Below are 22,756 nucleotides of genomic sequence, written 5' to 3'. Positions count from 1 at the left end.
CTTACATGATCTCCTGAATCTCCTATGTTAGTCCTATTTTTCTCATTTTGAAGATGAAGAAACCAACTCCAGGAGATCAACTAACCTATAGTGGAACCTTGATTGAATTTAGGTCTGGCTTTAGAGACTCTTCTGTTTTCAGTGAACCACAGAGCTTTCAGAATCATAGGGATGAGGAACTAGCAGAAGGCAGGCATGGGGACTGGGCAGGGGCTTAGGGAGAGGACGGTGAGGAAAGACAGTAAGAGTGACTCTCAGATTTCCAGATAGTGAGTCTAGGGGGATAACACCACCATGGTGAAATGTATAGACTAATAGAAGAATGTTCAGTTAAATAATACCAGGGTGTGAAGAGGGGAAGCTGAATGAGGACAGGACTCTGAGAAGCTTCCATTCCTCTGGGACAGGTAAGGAAGAGGAAGAGATTTGGAAGAGGTCTTTAGGGAGGCTGAAAGGGAAACAGGTGTGGATCAGGTGGTGGAGGGCACAGAGGAAATGACCTCGCAGCCCATCAGGAGAATCCAGGTGGCACGTGGGGCACCCACCCGTGTTGAACAGTAGAGGTCAAGGTGAGCTCAGTATGAAGAGTGTCAGGGAGGTCCTATGGGTGGGGAGCAATGCAGTGGATTGAACAATAGACAGGAGCAACAAACAGCCTCTCTTGAAGAAAAGCAGAAAACAAGAAGGCTGAGGGGTGAGCGCACTTGGAACAAGAACAGGTCTGGCATGAGCCAAATGTGGGTCCTAAGGAATCACAGCCTGCTAACCCCAGAGGAGACTTGACTTATAAAGGATCCATCTGCTTCACAGACCAGGAGACCAATCACCAGATAAGAAGGCAGCCGCCCAGGGAGTTGCTTTCCCCTCCAGAAAATAAAGCAGGCACACAAATTACTCTTTGAATGTAAAATGATTGGAAGGGTTGAAAATTCGTACTCCAAGCAAATAGCTGACTCCGGAGGCGCCATATGCGGACATGCAGCTCAGTCTAATGGGTCAGCCAGAGGTTTGCTCCAATAGTCAGCGGCCATCAGCGCCTAGCCTATTCAGCTTCCCCATCATTCAGACTGTCAGGATATGTGGGTCCCCCCCCCCACTGCTCCCTCTTGCATTGTCAGGAATCAAAATGATCTGCAGCATAATGGGCAAAACTACTGTAACTACTGGGCCATTTAAATTTATTGGGTTCTGGTTGAATAGGCCAGTATTACTGTAAGTGCAGCTGCCACTGTTGGGAGCTGTTAGAATGGAACATTTGTTCAAAAGCCTCAACCCCTCATTTCTTCTCTTACAATTGGAGCTGAACTGGGCTGGGCCTCCCCCGCTCCGCACTTACGCATACTTTCTGCCCTAATTGCAGCTTGTCCCTCCCTTTTGTCTAGTTGATTTTCAATGTATTCAGGCCACTAGGTTATTCTTTCTTTATTAAAAAAAATACATATATAATAAAAATAAAATATAAAAATATAAAATTCCTATTATTTTTTAAAAATGTGTTCAAAGACTAAATTTTCAGCACTATCCTGGTGTTCAGAACAAAGTGAGGTAATAGTTTGTTTTAGGAAAAATATATACTTCTATAACACGTACAGAGATTAAAGGTGTCCAAACCATTGGTCTTTGTTTTTAGGTTTAAGAAGTTTGATCACAGATATTTACGGAAAATCCTAACCCGAAAGAACCAGCCCAAGTCCAGCATTGTCTCCTTGTACAAGAAGCTGGAAATGAAACAAGCTATCGAGATGGTAGAAACTGGGATCCTCAGTTCTACAGCCTTTTCTGTACCCCACCAGTAAGTCCTGTATGTCCTTTGATCTGGACTTTCCATGTCAGAATTCCTAGGAGGCACTAACTCATCGTTTCAATTAGAGATAATACGACGAGTGAAGAGGCAGAAATTTGAAGGAGGAATCATGGGAAAAGGATGACCCAAGTCTTGGCCATTAGGTCATTGGCCATTTGTACGTTGGCCCATGCTCAGCCTCTCTCACCTAGTTTCTGAACATTACTTTCTAGCAAAAGTTGCGTGCTATAGCTGTATGACTCCTTACCTTGGGAAGGAGGGGCAAGTGAATTTCTAGAATGATGGCATAGTTTACAAGACTTTTTCTTTCTCTTTTTGATTAATTTCTATCCTTTAACCCCAGTTCATTTGATTTTTGCTAATTGTACACTAATAATAATATGTATTTCTCCCGCAAGTCGTTTATTTCTCTTCCTGTATCATATGAGGAGGAGAGACCCAATCAGCATCCTTTGACGCTAGCTAGGATTAGGGGTCGAGGGGTGGTAACAGGAGGTGTGGTGGTTGGTGGGCTAGTTACATTTACCTGCCAACCCCCTCCCCATCCCCCTGCCCACTCAAGGATGTCCAGGTTTCTTTCATGAAGAAGTTTATGAGGGATGCCTGGGTGGCTCAAATGGTTAGGCGCGTCTGCCTTCCACTCAGGTCATGATCCCAGGGTTCTGGGATCGAGCCCCACATCAGGCTCCCTGCTCGGTGGGAAGCCTGCTTCTCCCTCTGCCTGCCGCTCCCCCTGTTTGTGTGCACTCTCTCTCTGACAAATTAAAAGGTATCTTTTTAAAAAAGGAGTTTATGAATTGAGGAAAATTACTCATAATTTATATAGGAGAAGGAACACTGTCATCCCACATTCTTCTGTAGACACTTGAACATGAACTCTAATTGAGTCTTCACGTTTGAAAAGCAGGTTGAGATAAGAGCTAAGAACAGATAGCAGTAAAAAGGTTGCTAATGACTGAGTGTGATCTCGCATCCCTTACTTGCTAATGAATCAGAAACACCCTTGCCTTTCTTCCAGGCCTGAGAAAAATCTTAAGTCCGATCCCTGAGGGCATCTCAGTGTAAACAGAGCTTTCTGCCTTATTTCTCAGTGAGACTGTTTTTGTGGTTTGCTTGTTTGTTTTGGTGCTCCCAGTTGCCTGGCTTGCTTTAAGGAAACTGCTGATCCCAAAATGGCAGTGTGCTAACAAATATTTATTGGCAGTGCCATGTGGAGCCATGTTAGAGCCTAAGGCAGAAGGAAAAAAAAAACAAAAAACAAACTCAGTATTGTCAATTGTGTCTTTATTTAAAATGTTGATATTGTACTCATCGTGGATTGTTTTCTTTTTTTACAGTGACCTTTGTTTTCTAAAATATTGTATTTGCATCCTACTTAACTTGACTGAGCTTTTTGGCATAATCTTGGGCCCAACCCTGTTCCTTGGGCACCTATTATGTGCCAGGGACTTCAAGCCGACACAGTCCCTGGCCTTATGGAGCTCAAACCCTAGTGGGGTCATGGTATTAATTAAAAAAAAAAAAAAAAAGTCTCACAAACTTATAATCCTAAAGTCTAGGGAGCTATGAGAGTGAGAAGAGGTGACCCTCTGGTCCCCAGGCATTTGACCTGCCCACTGAAGGGGGAAAGGGGAGTTAATGCCCTGCAGGAGGTCTGGATAGCTTCAGGCACCTTAAACCATTAGGAACTTCCTCAATCCATTTGCTTAGTAGTCCTGTGAGCTCTTGGTCTAAGAATGTAGGGGCGCTTATCTCAAATGAGAATCAGGCTGTCATGTGCTAAAATATATTTGCAATCTCTGTATTACGCTGCATTGGTCGTAAGCAGCCAGCCCAGCCTGTAACCTCAAGGCAGTTTCCAAGCCAGCTTTATCTGGAGGGAGCCTTTCTGTTGAATTCATTAGTTGTTGGACATTGAGTCAGGATTAGTAAGAGAGCCCAAGAGGTTAGAGACTTTTCCCCCACCCCCCCAATAGCCCAAACCCGTGAGTTAACTGGGTTAGGAGAGGAGATTCTTTTACCTGATATTTTATACAAGTTTAATCGTATTTAAATTGCATTCATTTGATCTCAGAAATCTGTACGACATCAAGCAAAAAGGAATTCCTCTCCCAAGATCAAAGCAGCTAATTTCTTCAAAACAAACCTTCATACAATAATAGGAAAAAGAAGTGTGTACTCAGCTCGCTTTTTATTATTCTGTATGAGATGATAACAACAAAATGCACATATACTTTTTTCTTTAGAAGTTTAAGCAATTGTTCTACGAGAGAGTTAGCTTTCCAAACTCTGTGAACCTCAGGAGAACACTATCACCAGAAGTTGTCAATAGCACAGAGCAGATGGCCTTTCTTCTGTGGAATGCCCCCCCCCCTTTCTTTTGCATGGATTATGTTATTTGACCTTCAAAACAACCCTATGAAATAGATAGAGTGTGTACTTGGATTATTATTTTAAAATAGAGGCACCTCATTTCACCAATGAGTAGGAAGCTTTTAGAAATACCAGACAATAAAGGCTCAAATGATTAAAAGAGTCAAACCCTTAAAAATATTTGATTAATATTAAAGAGATATTAAAGTGTGTATAAAGTTATGGGTACAACAAACTACAACTGTAGAACTTCAAAGCTTCATCCTTAAATGCTCCCAAAGAATTTTAACATGTCGTTCATTAAAAAAAAATCTATAAATGACTTTATTGTAGTTTAAGAATTTTTTAATTGATCACACATTGGCAGGTAGAGGTTTACATTTATGCTTCTTATACCGAAGATTCCAGAATGAAGATTCTGGTGCCATTTTCACTTCCATAATGAAACACTGTGTCATGCGGAGCCAGGCTCTCTCCTACACCACTCTTCACTCATCCTAAATGTTGGTAGTCTATGTGACTTTTCTTAAAAGACACAAGGAGCCCACACACAGAGAAGAGCAGTTGAGTCCCATTGGTTTATCAGAGGATGCATTCTTCATTTACCTTAGCATACATTTCTTATGGCTTTCGTGTGTAAAACTATCACAAGAGAAAGGGTTCTTTCAAATGAATCAAGGTATAATATTCGATCTTTTAGGAATTCATATCATGGCATGAATAGAACATCTACTAGATTTCATATTTATATTGCTGTGTTTTGAACTGAAGTGTCTTTTTTCATTACTATAGCATCTGATTAAAAAAATCTAAGAGCAATGTGAACCTTTTATTTAAATACATTTGGATTCAGATTTTCCCAGTTTGATCTTAATAGTCATGAAATTACTTTTATTTAAGGTGACAGAAATTTCCTTTATGGATATTGAATGAATGCTCCAGTGACAAGCATCTCTCAGCTTATAATTTTTTTTTTTGACCTATAGATTATTTAGTATTTGGTTTTTCTAAGGATTATATCTTTCTGTGCTCACAATATGATCATCTCAGGGATGATTTTGTTAATGAAGTGGTGTGTAGAAAACTCCAGGTATCACCTTGCCTAAATTAATAATTCCTCTGTATAATTTCATAGCTGTCACTTCTCAGTGTGGGTCAGTGTGAGATAATGCCTTTGGGATCCCTGTATTACACATCTAGCCAACAGCCTGAATGGACCTTAATTAAGTCTAGTCTTTCCCAAAGTGGCCAATTATAAACTGGGAAGGGTGCCAAGTGAGACCTACTGCTATCTTGAGTTTAACTTCACTATTATCTTATGGTTTCTTTCCTATTTGGTTGTGAATATCATTATGAACATAGGAAATGTAACTTTTCTATTAGCTCTTTTTTTCTGCTCAGCAAGAGATTGTTTCCATCATAATAAAAGAATGTGTTCAGATTGTGGGAATGTGTAGGTATATCTCAATCAGAATAAATTTTATTTCAAGGACTTTTCAATAGTGAGGTTGAAATGCCCTGATAATAATGTTTAGATCACCAAGGGTGGTAACTGAATATCGATAGTGTTGACATTTGCAGCTTTGAGATATGGAAACTCTGATTTCAAGGATTTTGTAGATAGGGCATCAGTCAGTCTACATATAGGATTGCTAAATAAATTCTGGCATGCTGTGATACCTGGTATCTGAGTTCTTAGTTCTTAAAAATATTTTCTTAAAAATATTTTCATAAATATTTTTTCTTAAAAATATTTTACCAATTGTACTTACAAATGCACAAAAAGTACTCACAAGATGTTCTTGCTATGTTGCTACTAATGTTTAGGAAAAAAATACTTTAAAAAAGTGGCCTGTATTGAAACCAATAACTACTGATTTCTGTGATCAATTATTGTAAGACCTTTTACAAGCAGATAGTAGGGTCTCCGTGCCTTTATGCACCAAGAAGAGCTCCAGCAAGGAAAGAAAAAAAATCAACATTCTGGGAGGTTTTATACCAAGATATTAAGGGAGAGGAGAGTATTAAAAGATGTATTTAATTTTCTTTAGTTCTCTCTTTTTCGTTCTTATTTTTTATAGTGAACATATATTATTCATACAATGAAATGTTTACTAGAAATTTCTGCCACTAGATTGAAATGACTGAAATCAAATATATTTGTCACATGGGAATTCTGCACATAGCAATGTCATGATTTTGAAACCCTCAGAAGACAATTGTGCATTGATGATAACCTGGACATGACTTGATATTTAAACCCTTTCGGGGGCGCAGTGGGTGGGGGGGATGGGGAGGGCTCATGGTGAAGGAAGCCTTGGGGAGCTGGTCATGCGGAGGCAGAGAGCAGTCAACGGCTTCTAGAATCTCACAGAGTGCCCAGTGTCTCAGAGCTGGGCTGGCTTTCAGAATAGAAATAATCCAAATAATCCTTGTAAAATATGATTCTAGTTTCTTACAATTATTCTTTAACCAACGATAAAATTCCTAAAGGGACCATTCTGAGGTAAATGTACTCACAGAATTTTAAAAGTCCCTTAGATCAGTGTTATTCAAAATGTGGCATGTGGATGGTGTTGTCTGTGAGCTGTTTGTCACCTGTCTGCAATGAGATCAGTGCAGACCTAACGACGAGCCAGTCTTGCTGAATACTCTTATTTCCATTGAATCTAACAGTAAAACATTTGGTTCTAATTTTATAGTATCTTTTTAAACATTTATTTTCTAGCAATTTATTTTTGTTGTATTTTACCAGCGTGTCTGCTCATTACAGATGTGGAGGGAAAAAATAACTGGTTTATAACCACCTTCAACTCCTTTCTAAAAAATGAGTTAGTTCCCACATAAAAGCTATAGGCAAGGAAACCATATTTTCAAAATGGTAAGTCAAGACGCATGTATTGTGTCTTACTAAACTTACTAACTAAAACAGTAGAAAAAATTGTGTTAAAACATGGGTTCTGGAACTTAGAACTCCCACATATATATTGACACTTTTGTGGCGCTCTTGCCAGGATGTAAGAATAATGCTTGGCTTCCCTCCATTGATGTTTCCAGGGCCCAGAGGATACACGGAGCTAAAAGGCTTTCCCCAGAAGACGTGGAGTCCATGAGGGACATTCTGACACACAACATGTACCAAGTTCGACAAAGGGTGTGTATAAGCCATCTGACTTGTAATATTGCCTGGCCTTGGAACCAGTCCTTCAGGAATCCGTTCTTGTTCACATTATCTCCTCTAAAGCAGCCTTCTGGTTAACCGTTTCTTTCTGCCTGATTTGGAGAACAGAAAGTTAATTGTTACTTTTCTGCTTAAAAAAAAAAAATTTGGCACATGTGTTGTAAAAAGGAATGCAGATCCAGTTGCTGGCCCTAGGGGTCAGGCTGCCCTAGCCCTGCAGCCTGGTACTTTCCAGACCAATAGAGATGAACAACAAGTGGTGGAGCTCATTCACCACACCACAGAGAAAGATGGCACCAGGACGCCAATGATATGCTCAATCTGTTTGACTGTAAAAGAGCTTAGAAAGTTGAGATGGTTATTGAAATGCTGAAAGCCTACATTAGAGGAGATGTATTAGGTGTATTATATTTTAATTTTGGTAAAGGGTATGGAGTCTATACTACCACTTGGGAACTGGTGGAAAGTATATAGTAAGAACATTCCTGGGGCAGTGGGTGAGTCCTTCTGAAATTTTGATGCAGTCAAATGACATTTAAGCTTGCAAAATCTAATGATGAGGTGTTTTGTTTTTTTTTTTCCAGTTTGAGGATTCTATTGAACATGCTAATTCTTGAGTACGATATGGCTACAAGTAAATTCATTTGGGGGCCTTGATTTTTGTGATTATGTTATAGATCATAGTCTTGAGTGGGGCCAAAAAATTTCATCAGGTTAAAGCCCCTTAATTTCAAGGAGAAGATGCTGAGGTTAGGAGAATTGTTTATCTGACCTGTTGAAGGTCACACAAGAAAAATCCAAGTTAAGAACCAGGTCTTCCAACTGTCTACCCAGTGCTCTTTCAGTGTGACTCCAGCCTTACGTGATCCAGTAAAGTGAATGTTCTTTGGCTTCCTGTTTTGGAAAGGTCAGTGATTAAGGGGAATGTGTCAGCAAAAGGCTCTGCACCTGCTGAAGGAATATAGGTCAGCATCAATCATAGCAAGCTTAGAGTAAATTCAAGAGCTTTCAGATCATTCCAAGTGAAACTGTTTCAGTAAGACTATCACATTCTGATAAATAGTTAGATAAATTCTTAAGAGCTTCCTGGTTTGAAGAATGTCAGCTGGTTTCTTGGGGGCCAAGCACAAAGACAGGGTGAAACTAGCCTTTTCGTCACGTGGACAAAGGTTGAATTTAAGGAAAGGTCCAGAAATGGAGAGTGAGTTCCTGGGACTCCAACCCAGCTAAAATGAAGTTAACTAACCATTCTCTCTTTCTTTTCTTTCATGAAGGTTCCCAGACAGCCAAATTTCTTCTTTCCTAAGTACACCTGTTTAGTCTGTCCTCCAGGTTTCTCCCGTCTAAGCTATATAGCATCTTCCTTCTTACTGCCCCCAAATAAGCAGATAGGTCATAGAAGGTCACACAGGGAGAACATAAATAATAAACAGAAAGGAGTTTCAATCCCCTAAGTTGACTTTTGCCTCCACTTTTGTTACTTTGACAGAGTGAGCCTTATCAGTCCTTCCCTTCCTATCTCCTTTCTCACCCCATCTTTTACATAGGTCATGTGACTCCCCTTTTCCTTGTGGTCCTCTAGCCCTCTTGAAAGAAAAACTGCTCTAGAGATGCAATGTAGGTCACGTGTCTCCTTGGTTTCTAGTGGGTGATCTACAGTTTTGAGGATTGTCACAAAAGGTGACATCTGTTGTATCTAGCCTGGGTGGTAGGTCACTGGACCTCACACAGTGTGGGGCTGACGGCTGGGGCATTTCTCATGGTCTCATCTCAGAAGAGGCCATCTTGGGAGTCAGGAGTCACTTCAGGGCAAGGGTGGGATGAATGCAGGGCTTGACTCTGGGGATCCTGATTAATAGTTGATCTGGAACTGAGCTGGTCCATCGCACCTGGGAGGGCTCTGGCCATTCCTGTTTGAAGCCACTCCCCTCAGCACATCCAGTATCAGATTGTCACTGCTGGACAAGTTAAGAACTAGCCTCTGGAAGTTCCCATTGGGACAGCCCTCTGGGATTCAGAAGCTCTCTGCAATGCCCTGAGAATGGAGATGGAGAAACACTCTCTTTAAACGTTCAAGGGAAGAAACTGACCTCACCTCAGACTCTAAGGATAAGTCAGAGGTTGATGGGCAGCCCCCTGGGGTTGCCTAAATGATCAGATCACACTCAGAATTCTCACACACTTTCAAAGAAGGAAAACAATTTATTCAACTTCAGTTCTCTTCAGTCAATATTTAATACACATCTATAGCCTTTTCCCATAGAACTCAAGTTCTAGGGGGAAATACAGTCTTTCATCAATCACCAGCTCCTTCATTAAAGGGCTGGACTAAACGAAACAGAGTGGAGGAAGCTGCGTATATGTTATATGCATAGGACCTACTATGCTCCCTGCAGACAAGCAAGGATAAGCACATGGGTGATGTGATATCAGGTGAAATAGAACAAAAATGTCCACATGTTCCTCAAAGTACAGGCTTCAAGTCAAGGTATAGGAAATTCCTACCAGTAACATGCATATACATACACACACACACACACACACACACACATATATATACACACACACAGACACTCATATATGTGTGTGTATATAAACATATACACACACTGACTTCACTTTTGCATGAATTTAACGTTGATAAAAAATTATAAAAGTTTGTCTTGGGATTCTAGTACTCGGTTTTAAAATGTTTCTGTGATAGTATCATGTGTCATTCCTTAATCTCTCCATCTATACAGTGAGTGCACTGAAGTTGAGGTTCATCATTAGTGATGGTGGATAAGAATCCATATTTCAAACATACTTCAAAAATTTAATTTTTTGCCAGGTTTTTATCAGATTGGTTAATTTGCCAAGAGTGGCTTGTAAAGATCTCCTATCAGGAGATGGTGAAAGTTGGCTTTGCAAATTCTTCATCCTTCCCCTGGCCTCCAACCTCTGCCTTCTATATGGAACTCCTTTTAGACAATTGTCTGTTTTACGAGGCTTAGTTAGCTAACATAATGAAAGCCACAAATCTACTTAACTGGCTGTATAGACACAAAAAGACAAGCAATAAACTGAAAACCAGTGAACCAGTGAGGTTGACTTCCTACTCTTAGTCAACCCCTCCTTGTTACAAACACCCTCTTTTGTTCTGGCAGGAAACAAGACCATCCCCTATATTGACCAGGCAAGGGTCTATTATAAATCTGCATAGTAAGTACAGAGAAATTTAATTTCTTTCATATTTTTTATGAAGATGAATGGAAACATAAGTATTAGTATTCTTTCCTTACACTGCAGATCATCTTATAGCATCTCCTAGAGTATGTGCTCCCCACTTAGGGAACCCTTCCTTAACCTGGATGATGGAGTCTCGTCTCTTGGCAGGTTGTCCCTAGGTGCTCCACCACCCCCGTCCCGCCCCATACCTCTGTCTCATTTCTCACCATGCTTTGAATAAAGTACTAAATTCTCCTGTGGTAAACAAATTCCCAGCTCTGCTCCAGTAGGTCCTCCTCTCTCCCATCACATTTTTTTCAGAGCCATGTCTTATCTCATGTGTTCCATCTTCCTGAAGGGAACATCTACTCATCTTTCAAGAGTCAGTCTGGGCAATGCAGCTTTCCCACCCAGGACTGGATCAGTGCCCTTTGCCTGTACTCTATAAATCCCTGCAGACCCAATATCATAATACTTCCTGAATACATAACAGTATATGCTTGTTTGATTCCCCAAGTAGACCGTGAGCCTTATGAAGACCGTTCTTCAAAATTATCCGTTTTTTAAAAATCCTGTGCTTACCAAGGCACCTGATACACAGAACAATTGCCTTTCTGCTATTGAATTGGAAATCTTTATCACAATTTTCATTAACCAGGAGCGCCAGGACCTGTAGTTTGAGTCTGTTACCTGTATTCCAGTGAGACTGGTATAGTCACTGTTGCACAGTGAAAGGTACAGAGAGAAGAGATTCCAGTTTAAGTACTTTGTAAACATTTGAAGACCAGCATTGGTTTGTGGTTTAAGACAGGTTATTGCTGGCCTGGTGAGAATAAGGAAGAAATTTTTTATAAAGATAATTGTTTCAGCTTGAAGGACTACTCTTTAATCGGCAATTATATCTTTCTTTCATTTTGGTTGGGGAAAAACCTCTTCCTTTTTAAACAGTGATGGTAATTGGTTGATTTTTTTTTTTTTAATGAGGCTTTAACCAGAAAAATGTAAAAATAGCAACCTTAATGAAATTCCCAAAGCAGTTTTGACATTTTCCTCATCCATTGGATCCAAACATTCAGTAAGCACCGTCCGGGCATAAAAAACATGACCGGGGAAAATGTGTGGGTATGGGGCAGCTGAAGTCCATGGGTATCTCAGGGCAGGACCACTGCAAAGATACAAAAGAGACAATACAGGGGGACAGCAGGGCTGTGTGGGCTGGAAGGCATAGGCTCCAAACCACAGCTCTCTCCTGGTAGGGTAGCCTCAGTCACAGGCCTTTCTTCTCGGGGGCCACCGCTTGCTCCCCTGTAATTGAGGCAAATGCTCGGGTGGCCTCTTCGATGTCTTCTTTCTCTTAGTTTGTGATATTTCCATGGGCTCCAAAAGCCATGGTGGTTTGGAAATGTCCCGACGTATTTGACATTCTATTCCTTCCGCAGACCCTGTCCTACAACAAATACAACCTCAAACCCCAAACAAGCGAGAAACAGGCTAAAGAGATTCTGATCCGCCGGCAGAATACCTTAAGGGAGAGCATGAGGAAAGGCCACAGCCTGCCGTGGGGAAAGCCGGTAAGGTGGGGTCCGTGGACACACCCGGGGGCTGTGCCAGTCCCTCTCCCAGGCCTCCTCCGCGACGGCCAGTGGTAGTTACACAAAACCAGCACCTTGCTGTAATACAACAAGTAATACAAAAGCAAGAGGGCACTGGACACGAGACAACTTCCCTCTGGGTCCAGAGCTTTGGGGTTCGTGGTTAGGGTGGACCTCCAAGATGGGTCAGGGGTTGGGAGCACACTCCCTGGGCTGTGAGTCTAGATCAAGTGTCACGGTGGCCAGGTACTGACCATAGGGGAGCCTCCATGGACTGGGGCCCTGGGGTCTAGGAGGCTTCCTTCTCTCCCAGAAAGATCTAGGGAAGGATCCGTTCTTACCCAGACTCTTGGGCTCGTCTTCATATTACCCACGGTGCATCTGAACTATGCTATTTGAGGCCATATCAAACAATTTCACTGGAACTTCCGGACAAAGGTTACGTCTGGATAGATTCTAATTTCTACCCTAGTCTCTGTGGCTCAAATGTAGTGATAATAGGAGGATAGTAATAATAATAAGCACTAACCGCCTGAACAGAGGGTTAAGTGGCCTTATTCAAACATTTTAGTTTCACACTTCATCATTTTCAAAATAAAATCAAACAAAGTATTCAACCTGTGATCCTGTAGGAATGCTTACCTTCAGCACACATCTGACCAGCTAACATTAAGAGGTACATGTAAACTTCCTAGTGATATCTTGTTTGCAAAGAATACAAGTGCATTCTAATGTTTTACTTTATCCTCAGACTCTTTCCATGAACAATGAAACACAGGCATTTTATCCCCTTTCTCCAGACAGTGAAACTCCCACACAAAAAGGCTAGTTGGCTTATCCCACTTAATCATAATTAACCCAATGAGTAGAATACATAGATCTGACTGTGGACTAAATACTCTTTATTTTTTCCTATAAAAATACAGCCCAATAACCCATAATTTTGTTTTCCTTAATGAAAAACAAATGTTTTCCAAAATAAAATCATCCAAGGGGCTCCCCCATGGGAGGGAAAGGAAACACATATTGAAGGCTGAGGTTTTCTGCTGTCTTTAAACCAGAGAAACAGGAGTACAGGCGAGCCTGTAACTTACATGAGATGCCCAGTGTGGGCCTGTGGCTCCCACTGTTTCCCACGGGATAGTCTGAATTGCAGACTCACCTCTGCTTTTCCTTTCTGCTTCTTACCCACAGGCTGGTACTAAAAACATCCGCTACCTGTCCTTTCCCTATGGCCACCCTCAGCCCATAAGAAGAGACCCAAAGTTTGCTGATTTCACAGGTAACCTGCCTGCCTGGCTGTTCTTTTCCTTGTGCTTGGTTTACAGACACTGAAATTTGAATTTTATGTCATTTTTACCTGTCATAAAATATTCTTCTTTTAACTTTTTTTTCAGCCCCTTATAAAGGTAGAAACTATTCTTTGTTCACAGGCAATATGAAAAGGCAACAGGATGGATATAGCCCAGGGGGGATAATTTGCCAGTGTAAAATGGGCACTCTTTGGAAATATTTGAAAATTTTTAACTCAAATTAAATATTTGAAATACTTAAAAATTAGCAGGATTCTCCAAAGTTGGTTAAGTTTTACTAAAATAATTTCATCAAATTTACAGATTAACCATTTCCCTTTAATGTCTAATTTTTAAGTAGAATTCTTAGAATTTTTGAAGCTGTCTATTATTCTAATAAAGGCCATTATTATTGTATATGCAAAATGATTCTCTATGAGCAAAAGATGATATATAATATATAATATGCCATATTATCTATTTAAAATTTTCCAAATTTTTAAGACTTAAAAATCGATTAGAAATTCAAATAAGCTAAATGTATCAGATTTTAGAATTCAATCTTTGAAGAGTGAATATAATTATTCTTCAAAATGAAACTTTATTTTCTTCTGATTTAAAAACATGCTTGATATAAAATAAAAATCAATCAGTAGGAAAAAGTATAAAATAAGAAAGTTAAAAGCACTTGAAACCCCAACAGCAGGATATAATCCTTATAGAACATTATGGTAAGCATTCTTCTATAATTCTGTCTGCACCATCCTGATCTCTACCCTATCTGTACCTGATAAAAGAAAGAAAGAAAAAAACACACAGTATCATATTATCCACAAAATCATTGTGTCATTATTGCTTTGAAATTTTTATAAATTGTCTAGTATACTCAACCATCTACTATAGACATATTTCCATTCAATTGATATGAACTAAATAATCATTTTTATGAGTAAATAATAGTCAATTATATAAAATAATCCTAGCTTAGTCAGCCAAATCCATATTAATAAATATTAAGGTATTTTGTTTTTATATGTAATATGAGCAATGATATATAATAAGCTCTTCAAATCACTTGTGATTTTTTTTGCACAAATAACCAATTATTGCCTTAGTATGTTTTCTTGGAAGCAAAATTTGGGGGTCAAAAACTGCATGTATTTAAATTTACCCTCACACCAACAGTCTATGAGAAGGGTCATTGCCAATCATTTCACCATCACTCAAACTTCCGAGTAAACTATGATGTGATAGGGTAAAATTTATATACTATATTAATTTTTGTCTGAGTCTGTTTCATTTTTAGTAAGGTCAAATCTTTTCATATTTTTGGAAGCAATGGTATTTCTTCTTGGGAAGTTTCTGTTTCTGCCTCTGGCAATTTTTTTTTTCTTTTCCATTGTTTGTTTTGTTAAAATGAATTGGAAGAACACTGTTTAACAAGGATGTCATCTATTGTCTCATGTTTGTTGCCCATGGTTTCTCTTCCGGTTTCACATTTATCTGTTAGTTTTTAGATATATTCACCATTCAGCAAATTTTATTCCGACCAATCAAATCTGCTCCATCTTCCACAGAAAAATTAAAAAACGATTTACCCAATGTTTTTAAACTTTAATAGTTTAACAATTCCATTTAAGTTTCAAGCCTTTGAGATATATCTTTGTGTAGATTAAGACAGAGACACCCTTCAAATTGTTTTCCAATGGCTGTGCACCTGCCCCAACCCCATCTTTTCCTCCAAGATGAGATGCCACCTTTGCTGTGCTAAAGTCACTTATCCTAAGAGAGTTCTGGGCTCTTCAGTTCTGTTTCATTGATCTAGATATCTATTCCCAGAGCACCCTCTGGAAAGCAGTGTCATTTTATGTTGTAAAAGAGCTAGTCCACAAACAAAAGTAAACAAAACAAAAGAGCACCATTGTAGGGTGTACAGTAAATTAATTTCTAACACTCTTCCTGGTACAAATAATCTGGTGCTATTTATATTGTTGGAATGCATAGAAAACATGAAATTCTCATGGTCATTTCTTGTGATGAACATCAATGTCACATGCTCCTGTAGCAGAAGACCACCACATAGCAATCTCACTTGAGCAAAATGTGAATTCCTCAATAAAGCATTATTAACAAGATATAGTAGAATGTTAAAGAAATACTATACCTTACAAAGTGGGATTTATTCCAGAAGTGGGGGTTGTTTAACATTTGGAAATGTGTCTACATTATTCACCAGATGAATAGGTCAAAGGATCCTATTCTTTGAACAGATGTCCTAAAAGACTCTCACTCATATTTTCCATAAAAATAATAATATACTTAGGACTTATATGAAGAAAACACAAAAGCCTACTTCTTCGTTCTCTCTGTAAAGAGGAGAATATTGATACCTTCTACATAGACCAGTGTTGTCCTGAGATGAAGCCAGTCAACGCATACAAAGCTCCCAGAACAGTGCCTAGAGTCAAGTAAATGAGAAAGAGATATTACCCATTATAATTAGTACTACTGAGGAACATCAAAAAAGACTTGATGTGGGTAGCTAGAGGTGTTCTTGCAAAGAAAGACACTTCAGAATTGCCAGTTGAACATGAATTTTTCTGGGAATGAAATGAAATCTTGGTCCAATGCAGTATTTTTCCTTCAACTGTGCACAACTGGCCCAAAATTTTTATTAGATGAGCAAAAATCATGGTTAACCTAGAAATCTGAGACAAGAAAGTAATGAAGTGGGACCTATTTTTAAATTTTTATCAAGTTTTTAATTTTAATTCCAGTATAGTTAAGATACCATGTTATATTAGTTTCAAGTGTATGATATAGTGATGCAACAATTCTGTCCCTTACTCAGTGCTTATCAAGATAACTGTACTCTTAACCCCTTTATCTGTTTCCCCCCCCCCCCCACCCACCTCTCTTCTGGTAACTATGTTTGCTCTCTATAACTAAGAGTCCGTTTCTCGGTTTAACTCTCTCTCTTTTTACCCTTTGCTCATTTGTTTTGAGTCTTAAATTCCACATGTGAGTGAAATCATATAGTATTTGTTTTTCTCTGACTGACTTATTTCACTTAGCATAATACTCTCTGGATTCTTTCATGTCATTGCAAATAGCAAGATTTCATTCTTTTTGAAGGCTAAATAATATTCCACTGTATGTATATACCATATCTTCTTTATCCATTCATCAATCAATGGGCACATGAGCCGCTTCCATAGTTTGGCTATTGTAAATAATGTTGCAGTGAACATAGAGGTGCACATATTCTTTCCAAGTGGGACTTAATAAGTTTTAAAGCATTAAAATAATCAGAGTTAGACTGAAATAATTCTTAGTGTGTCTCTGGGCACAATTATTTGAATTCACATTCTCTCCAAACTTGAAGTCTTTCTGCACCAGGACAAAACAAGGAGTGGCCAGAGGGCTTCTAGGGGAGAATATGGAGGGAGAGACGGCATCCAGCCAACAGTCTCTGGGTAACCAGGCTGTGACTTGGGGAAGATTCTTCTTTCTCACCGTGCTCTCCAGTATTGGAATATCCCTTAGTCTAGATGTGTGGGGGCTCCACATACTTTTCCAAGGCTCTTCTGTAAAAAGCCAAGGCTCACTTGGTGCTATACATAGAGAACTCCTTCCTAGACACCGACCTCTCCTGCTCTGAGATGGCTGACAATCCATGTGGATTGGGGAAGACGAAAGAGTTCTGGAGATGGACACACAGCAATGTAAATGTACTTAATGCCACAGGACTATACAATAAAATGGTGACAATGGAAAAAAAAAAGGTTAAAATGGTATGTTTTACTAGAATTAAAACAAAACCATGAGGAAAGGGAGCAGGGAGGGTTGCACCCAAGGTCTAGGTCTCTAAACAGCAAATTTTGTATGAGATAATCCATGGTCACCCCCGGGTGTCAGGCTCTGCCTTGCCCTGTGCAGAAGCACTTTCTGTTTCTCCTTCACCCTGCCCCTGGGTGCCAACGTCCAGAAGTTAAAGTGGAAGATAGAAGAATAGATGTTCAGATTCTGCTGCAAGGTCTCCATTGATTTCTCCCTGGAACTGCCGGCCTAAGTGTTGCCAGCAGGAGGTTTTGCAACTGGGACAGAGCCCAGCCCCCAATCTTCCTCCTTCCTGTTCCCCTTTCCCCTGGCTTCTTCCTCCCCTTTTGGACACATCTACTGACTTAAGTTGCATGGAACCTTGTAAGTTGTCTGTTCAAGCCTCTTCCTAGGGTTTGGAACCTATTTTCCGATAAGCAGAGGTGGTCAGGAAACATCAGCTATAATCTGTGTGCTGATGCTGAACATACACTTAGAAGGAGGGGTAGGAAACCAGGAGGGGGCAGAGGGGAGGGACAAAAGACCGCTCTTGGGGGCAGAAGCATCCAGGCCATTGTTTTCTTAGGTAATATTCCAAGTACCAAAGGATCAAGAGGAACTTTTGTTCCAGGCCAGGTCATGGAGCACAAATTAAAGGGAAGTAATGAAAAAAAAATGGACAAATATTCTGAACTAAATTTTTTAAATTCAAACAATTGATTCCTGTCCCCACTCCCCTCAACTTCCAGGCTACGTTCTGAGGATAATTTGATCACATTTAGAAAAACATTAATGAACAGGTTATTTTAAATTTTTCTGATGGCTCAACACATTTTGTCTTCTGTATACCTGTGTGCATATCTGTTCTAGCTGTGGGGTTTTTATTTTGCTTTGTGTTTGTTTTTTTTTAAGAGGGAATAAAGAGTGGGAGAAAGAACTCTGCTTTCAGATTTAAATATGAAGTTCTTAAAATGCTTAAAATCTCAGGAGACTATTTAAAGGGAAAATAAATTTATAAGGTTAAAACTTAAGGAAATGAGAATAGATGAGATTTGTGAACAATATTCCCTTGAAGATGTGTGCACAGTAAGTAGGGAAAACACAATGTCCTAGGCATGGATGAGGTCTTTAGAAGGTCATCCGAGAGGGGATGTTACGTAGATACCCAGTGGCTTCCTTCTGCCCTTGGTGTAGCCTCTGACCTGCACATGGCACGTATCAGGGAGTGAGGCTCAGTGTGGCAGAGAGCAGATGTGCAGCTGGACAGACTCCGCTAAACTGCAGACCCATCTTCACTGTGTGATACTGGAATTCACTTAACCTCTTGAAACCTCAGCCTCTTTACCTGTGAAATGGGGATGATATACTATACTATACTATACTATACTATACTATACTCATCTGCAAGGCTTGTCATAAGGGTTAAATGGCATTGTAGATGTAAAACAGTTAGCACAGTGATGGGTGCATAGTGAGTTCTCCCTACAAGGACATGTCCACTATTACCATGGGCTGTCATGTGCCAGTGGTAATCTGTTCACCTCTGACTTCCTTTGAAGGGAGGACATCTAGTCACTGTGGCTTTGCCACACATGGCTATCTGCTGTGGCTCTCTCCCCCCCATTTCTCCAAGACTGGCTCTTTCAAGGTCAAAGGGATGAAACTCAGATTTAATGCTTTCTGGTAACCACCGATTCAAAAGCAAACCGACTGGGGCTGCCTTCCACTCAGTGTCTGCCTTCCACTCAGGTCATGATCCCAGAATCCTGGGATCAGGCTTCCTGCTCAGCAGGGCATCTGCTTGTCACTCTCCTTCTGCCTTCCCCACCCCTATCGCTCATGCTCTTTCTCAAATAAATAAATAAAATCTGAAAAAACAAAAACAAACAACAACAAAAAATCCAAACCAACCATGTTCCTATCACAGTTACCATGAAACCTTCAGTTAAACATTGGTCTCTGAGAACACAAAGCATCTTTGTGCCTTATGGCCTAATGCCTATGGCCAGTTGATCTGATTTGTAAAAAAAACAACAACAACAAAAAAAACCACTCCCTTACTTACCTGAAGGAGTCCAGCCTGATACACAGGTTTCAGTACATTTTTGTTTATAACCCAGCACATATGCTTCTATTCTGTGCCTTCACTGGGGCAGGGAAAGTCAAACCAGTGACCATGAGAACTGGAACCTCAAGGACTCTGTTTCACTCTGAATTCTTGCCATCCCGATATGGCGTCCTCTCTGACCTTCAGTCGTGTCCTTTCCTCCTCTTGTCATATTTTCCTAGGCGATGACAGCAGCTATTCAGAACTCCCATCCATCGTGTTCAAACCACACCCTCGAACAGGGACATTTCAAGAAAGATGGCTGACACAAGAGATAATCCCAATGAAGAGTTTACCCAGAGGAGGGAAGCCATGCCACTTTGGGTATCCAAGAAACACAAGCCAAGAAGAGCATGTTGGCGCAGGCAGAAGGGAGGCACTACGGCCCAAACCACTCTTCCACGCAGTAGATGAAGAGTTTGAATCTGGAGAGGACAGTGAGGAGGAGGCCTCAGCAGGTGGGTCCCGATGGTCAGCGGAGCACAGACCCAGCAGGCAACACCACAGGTCCCACAATCCATTGCTCCAAAGAAAATAATTTCATCATCCACAGGATTGTCTCCATGTATTTCAAGAGCCCATTTTCCTATTATTGTGGAAAAAGGATTTTCCAAGTTTCGAAGAGAGCTACTGAGTTTATTTTTCAGAAGCTATTAGACATGTATCTATTCAGGAAGGGGGATTTTTCTGGAGAATGACTTGGGACAAATTTGTAGGCTCTGCTACATTCTTGGTTGGTGTACTCTGCAGATGAATTCCCTGAAAGTGATAAATGTTAATCATCACAGGGATTATTGCTAAAATTCCCAAGAGTGTGTGATCCATGAAATTCATTGAGATACAAGCATGATTGGTCAAGTAATTCACCTTGACTATCTGCATGTGCAGCTTATAATCAAGTTAAAACTGGAAAGGGCCTGGGAAATCGCCTGGCCCAGTCCTCTGTGTTTACAAATAAAGACGCCTTGCCCAAGGTCCGTGGTGAGTTGCAGCTTTCACAAGCTGGTTGTACTCTATCCAGAGAGAATGCATTCAGTTTTCATTTTGATGTATACTATGTGAGAATTATACTTCTGGGGAAAGGTAAAATTTGCCACAACATGGCTATATTTAATCAGTAGCAATAATAAATGGATGTGATATGTACTAGAGGATTGATCTGTGAACCATGGGCTTGTAGTCTATTTTATAATTGGAATATTTATTTTAAAAACTAAATAGCCATACACAGTCTTTAATAACGATGACACGAGCAACAAGTATTTATTAGACATGTAGTTGTAGGCTGTGATACTGTGCCCTAGGGTTTGAAACTATTTCCCAATTTAATTTTCCATCCTCATCACCCCCAGACTTGACCTTGAGCCTCACAGTCCAGATGGTCTAGCTCACCAGCTTTGCTAGATGACTTTATCTTTCCTCCCTTCTTGCCCTCCCTCCCTCTTCTCTCTGCTGGTCACCTGTAGATGAACACATATTTATTTGTTGTGCGAAATGGCTGATCTATAATAAACATAAGCATACTATCCTTGATCATTTTATATTTGACATCTCTAACCATCCCCAAATGATTTAATCATATACATCTTTAAAGGATGCTTTCTGATGCACCCGGCTCTCTAGATCTGCCTTGATACCCTTACTCAGAAGCAATGAAGTGATCTGCTTCCTCCTGGGTGTCCCACATCACTTTGTGTGTGTTACAGAATTTATCTAGGAATTGCATGTGTTCCTGTGTGCGCATCTGACGTGGTCTGAAGGACGGGGGGATAGTCTGTTCATTTTAAATTTTATCCATTCAACAGTTGTGTTTTTTATGTTTCGGATTTACCCTTTTTCTATTCTTTTAAACTTTTCTCCATTTTTTTTTTTTTTTTGGTCTTAGTTATTACAATACATGGTGGATTATCTATTAATGTTGGGGCAACAGTGACTTTTTTTTTTTTTTTTTTTTGGCTTCTGAATCTGAAATATAAGACTGCTTCTAGGTTGCCTAAATATTTTAGGTTATATGTTACCAAGTGATAGTAATCAACCCAAAGAGATAGAAGTATGTATAAAAGCCAGGCAACTCTGGGTTTGGGTTGTTGTTTTTTTCCCCTTTATTATTGTTCAAACAAACAAGCAGTCAAAGCAACAGAAAAAACTTGATGCCCCATGAGAGGGAGTCAGTGAGTCATTATCTTCAAACCGTAGATGAAAATACAGAGACAGAGTAGAAGCATCAGAAATCACCTTTCCAAAGCCATATGCAAAGCTGATTCTTAAGATTTGGCTGGGTTCCTTGCTAGATTCTCCACATAACAGAAATCCAAACTATGAAAGTCCCTTCCCAGAGTAGCCAGCAAAGTCTAAAGATTAGTGGACTTCATCTAATTCTTCTGTTTTCTCTGAGATGTTGCTGCCATTTGAGAATGGGATTTAGTGAATAGATGGGAATTTGCCCCTTTTATTGGTAGAAAACATCATAAAGTTGTTAGCCCCAAGGCCCTCTGTTCATCTAGATCCTGTCTGGCTCTGGCTGACTGTGTCAGGAAAGTGGCTCTGGAGTTCCTTCCTGCAAAGTATGACATATTGAGGGCCCTTGTGGTCCTGGTAGCTGGTAGACTTGGCGAGCTCATGGTGGAAATGGCCTCTTTCCTCAGTCATCCAGGGTGGTTTCTAAATGTAGTGTGACCTGGTCTTCATCCCACTGGTGACAGCCTACTCTGGGGATTGGTTGAGGGTATGATCAATACTCCAAGAGTGCTCTTGGGTATGGGTTTCACATCATGAGTTTTTCCAACAGGCACCATGCAGTGCAGCAGAGAAAGTTCCCTTTTGAGTGTTGAGAAAGATCTGCTTCTTGTTCCCCTTCGCAGCTCAGGGAGAGGTCGGAATCCCATGAGAGCGCTCTCCTGGGCCCAGCAGCTGGTCTACGAGGCATCACAACTTCTCCACCAGGGGCAGAATTTGCCCTTCTATCTTCAACCTTGAAAAAGCAAACACACAACCCACAGAATCCTATCCCCGCCCCTTGCCCCCCCAGTGTTTTTTTTTTTACTTTCTCAAACCTGTTCTTATTGTTAGCCTTAGTGGACTTAGATTTTAGTAAATTCTGAAATTGGGTAAAGGAGCATTTTCTTTTCTTTATCCTATACAGCAGCTTTCTACCCTAAAGGTTTCCCACATGTTTGCTGGTGTTTGGAATGTGGTAAATATTTGTACACACCCCACCCAAACCTGATGGGATGCTATGGGACCTCCCCTGTCTTTCATCACCTGCTAAAAGAGAAACCTTGGCTGCAGGAGAGAGTCTGCTATGACAGAGTGTGGTTGGCATTCTGGACACCCTTCTCTCTCGGGAAGGCCAGATACTTCTATGCTTCTCTTCTGAGAAAA

At 40.3% G+C, this 22,756-nt stretch overlaps 1 protein-coding gene across 1 annotated transcript in view; it reads left to right on the top strand.

The window, feature by feature from the left end:
• LOC111155939 (solute carrier family 9 member A4) overlaps positions 1-21,247 on the top strand; it is a 63,920-nt gene extending 42,673 nt beyond the window's left edge. The window contains exons 8-12 of the mRNA XM_022516423.1: positions 1,631-1,792; positions 7,235-7,331; positions 12,005-12,136; positions 13,352-13,439; positions 19,558-21,247. Of these exons, the coding sequence (XP_022372131.1) occupies positions 1,631-1,792; positions 7,235-7,331; positions 12,005-12,136; positions 13,352-13,439; positions 19,558-19,913 (835 nt within the window). The 3' untranslated portion in view covers positions 19,914-21,247. The remainder of the gene's footprint in view (positions 1-1,630; positions 1,793-7,234; positions 7,332-12,004; positions 12,137-13,351; positions 13,440-19,557) is intronic.
• Positions 21,248-22,756: the final 1,509 nt, after the last annotated feature.

The sequence above is a fragment of the Enhydra lutris genome, unplaced genomic scaffold (genome assembly GCF_002288905.1).
Source record: "Enhydra lutris kenyoni isolate GAN:26980312 unplaced genomic scaffold, ASM228890v2 scaffoldscaffold44, whole genome shotgun sequence".
Classification (NCBI taxonomy): domain Eukaryota; kingdom Metazoa; phylum Chordata; class Mammalia; order Carnivora; family Mustelidae; genus Enhydra; species Enhydra lutris.
Note: the sequence above shows the minus strand (reverse complement) of the source record. Positions and strands in the feature narration are given on the sequence as shown.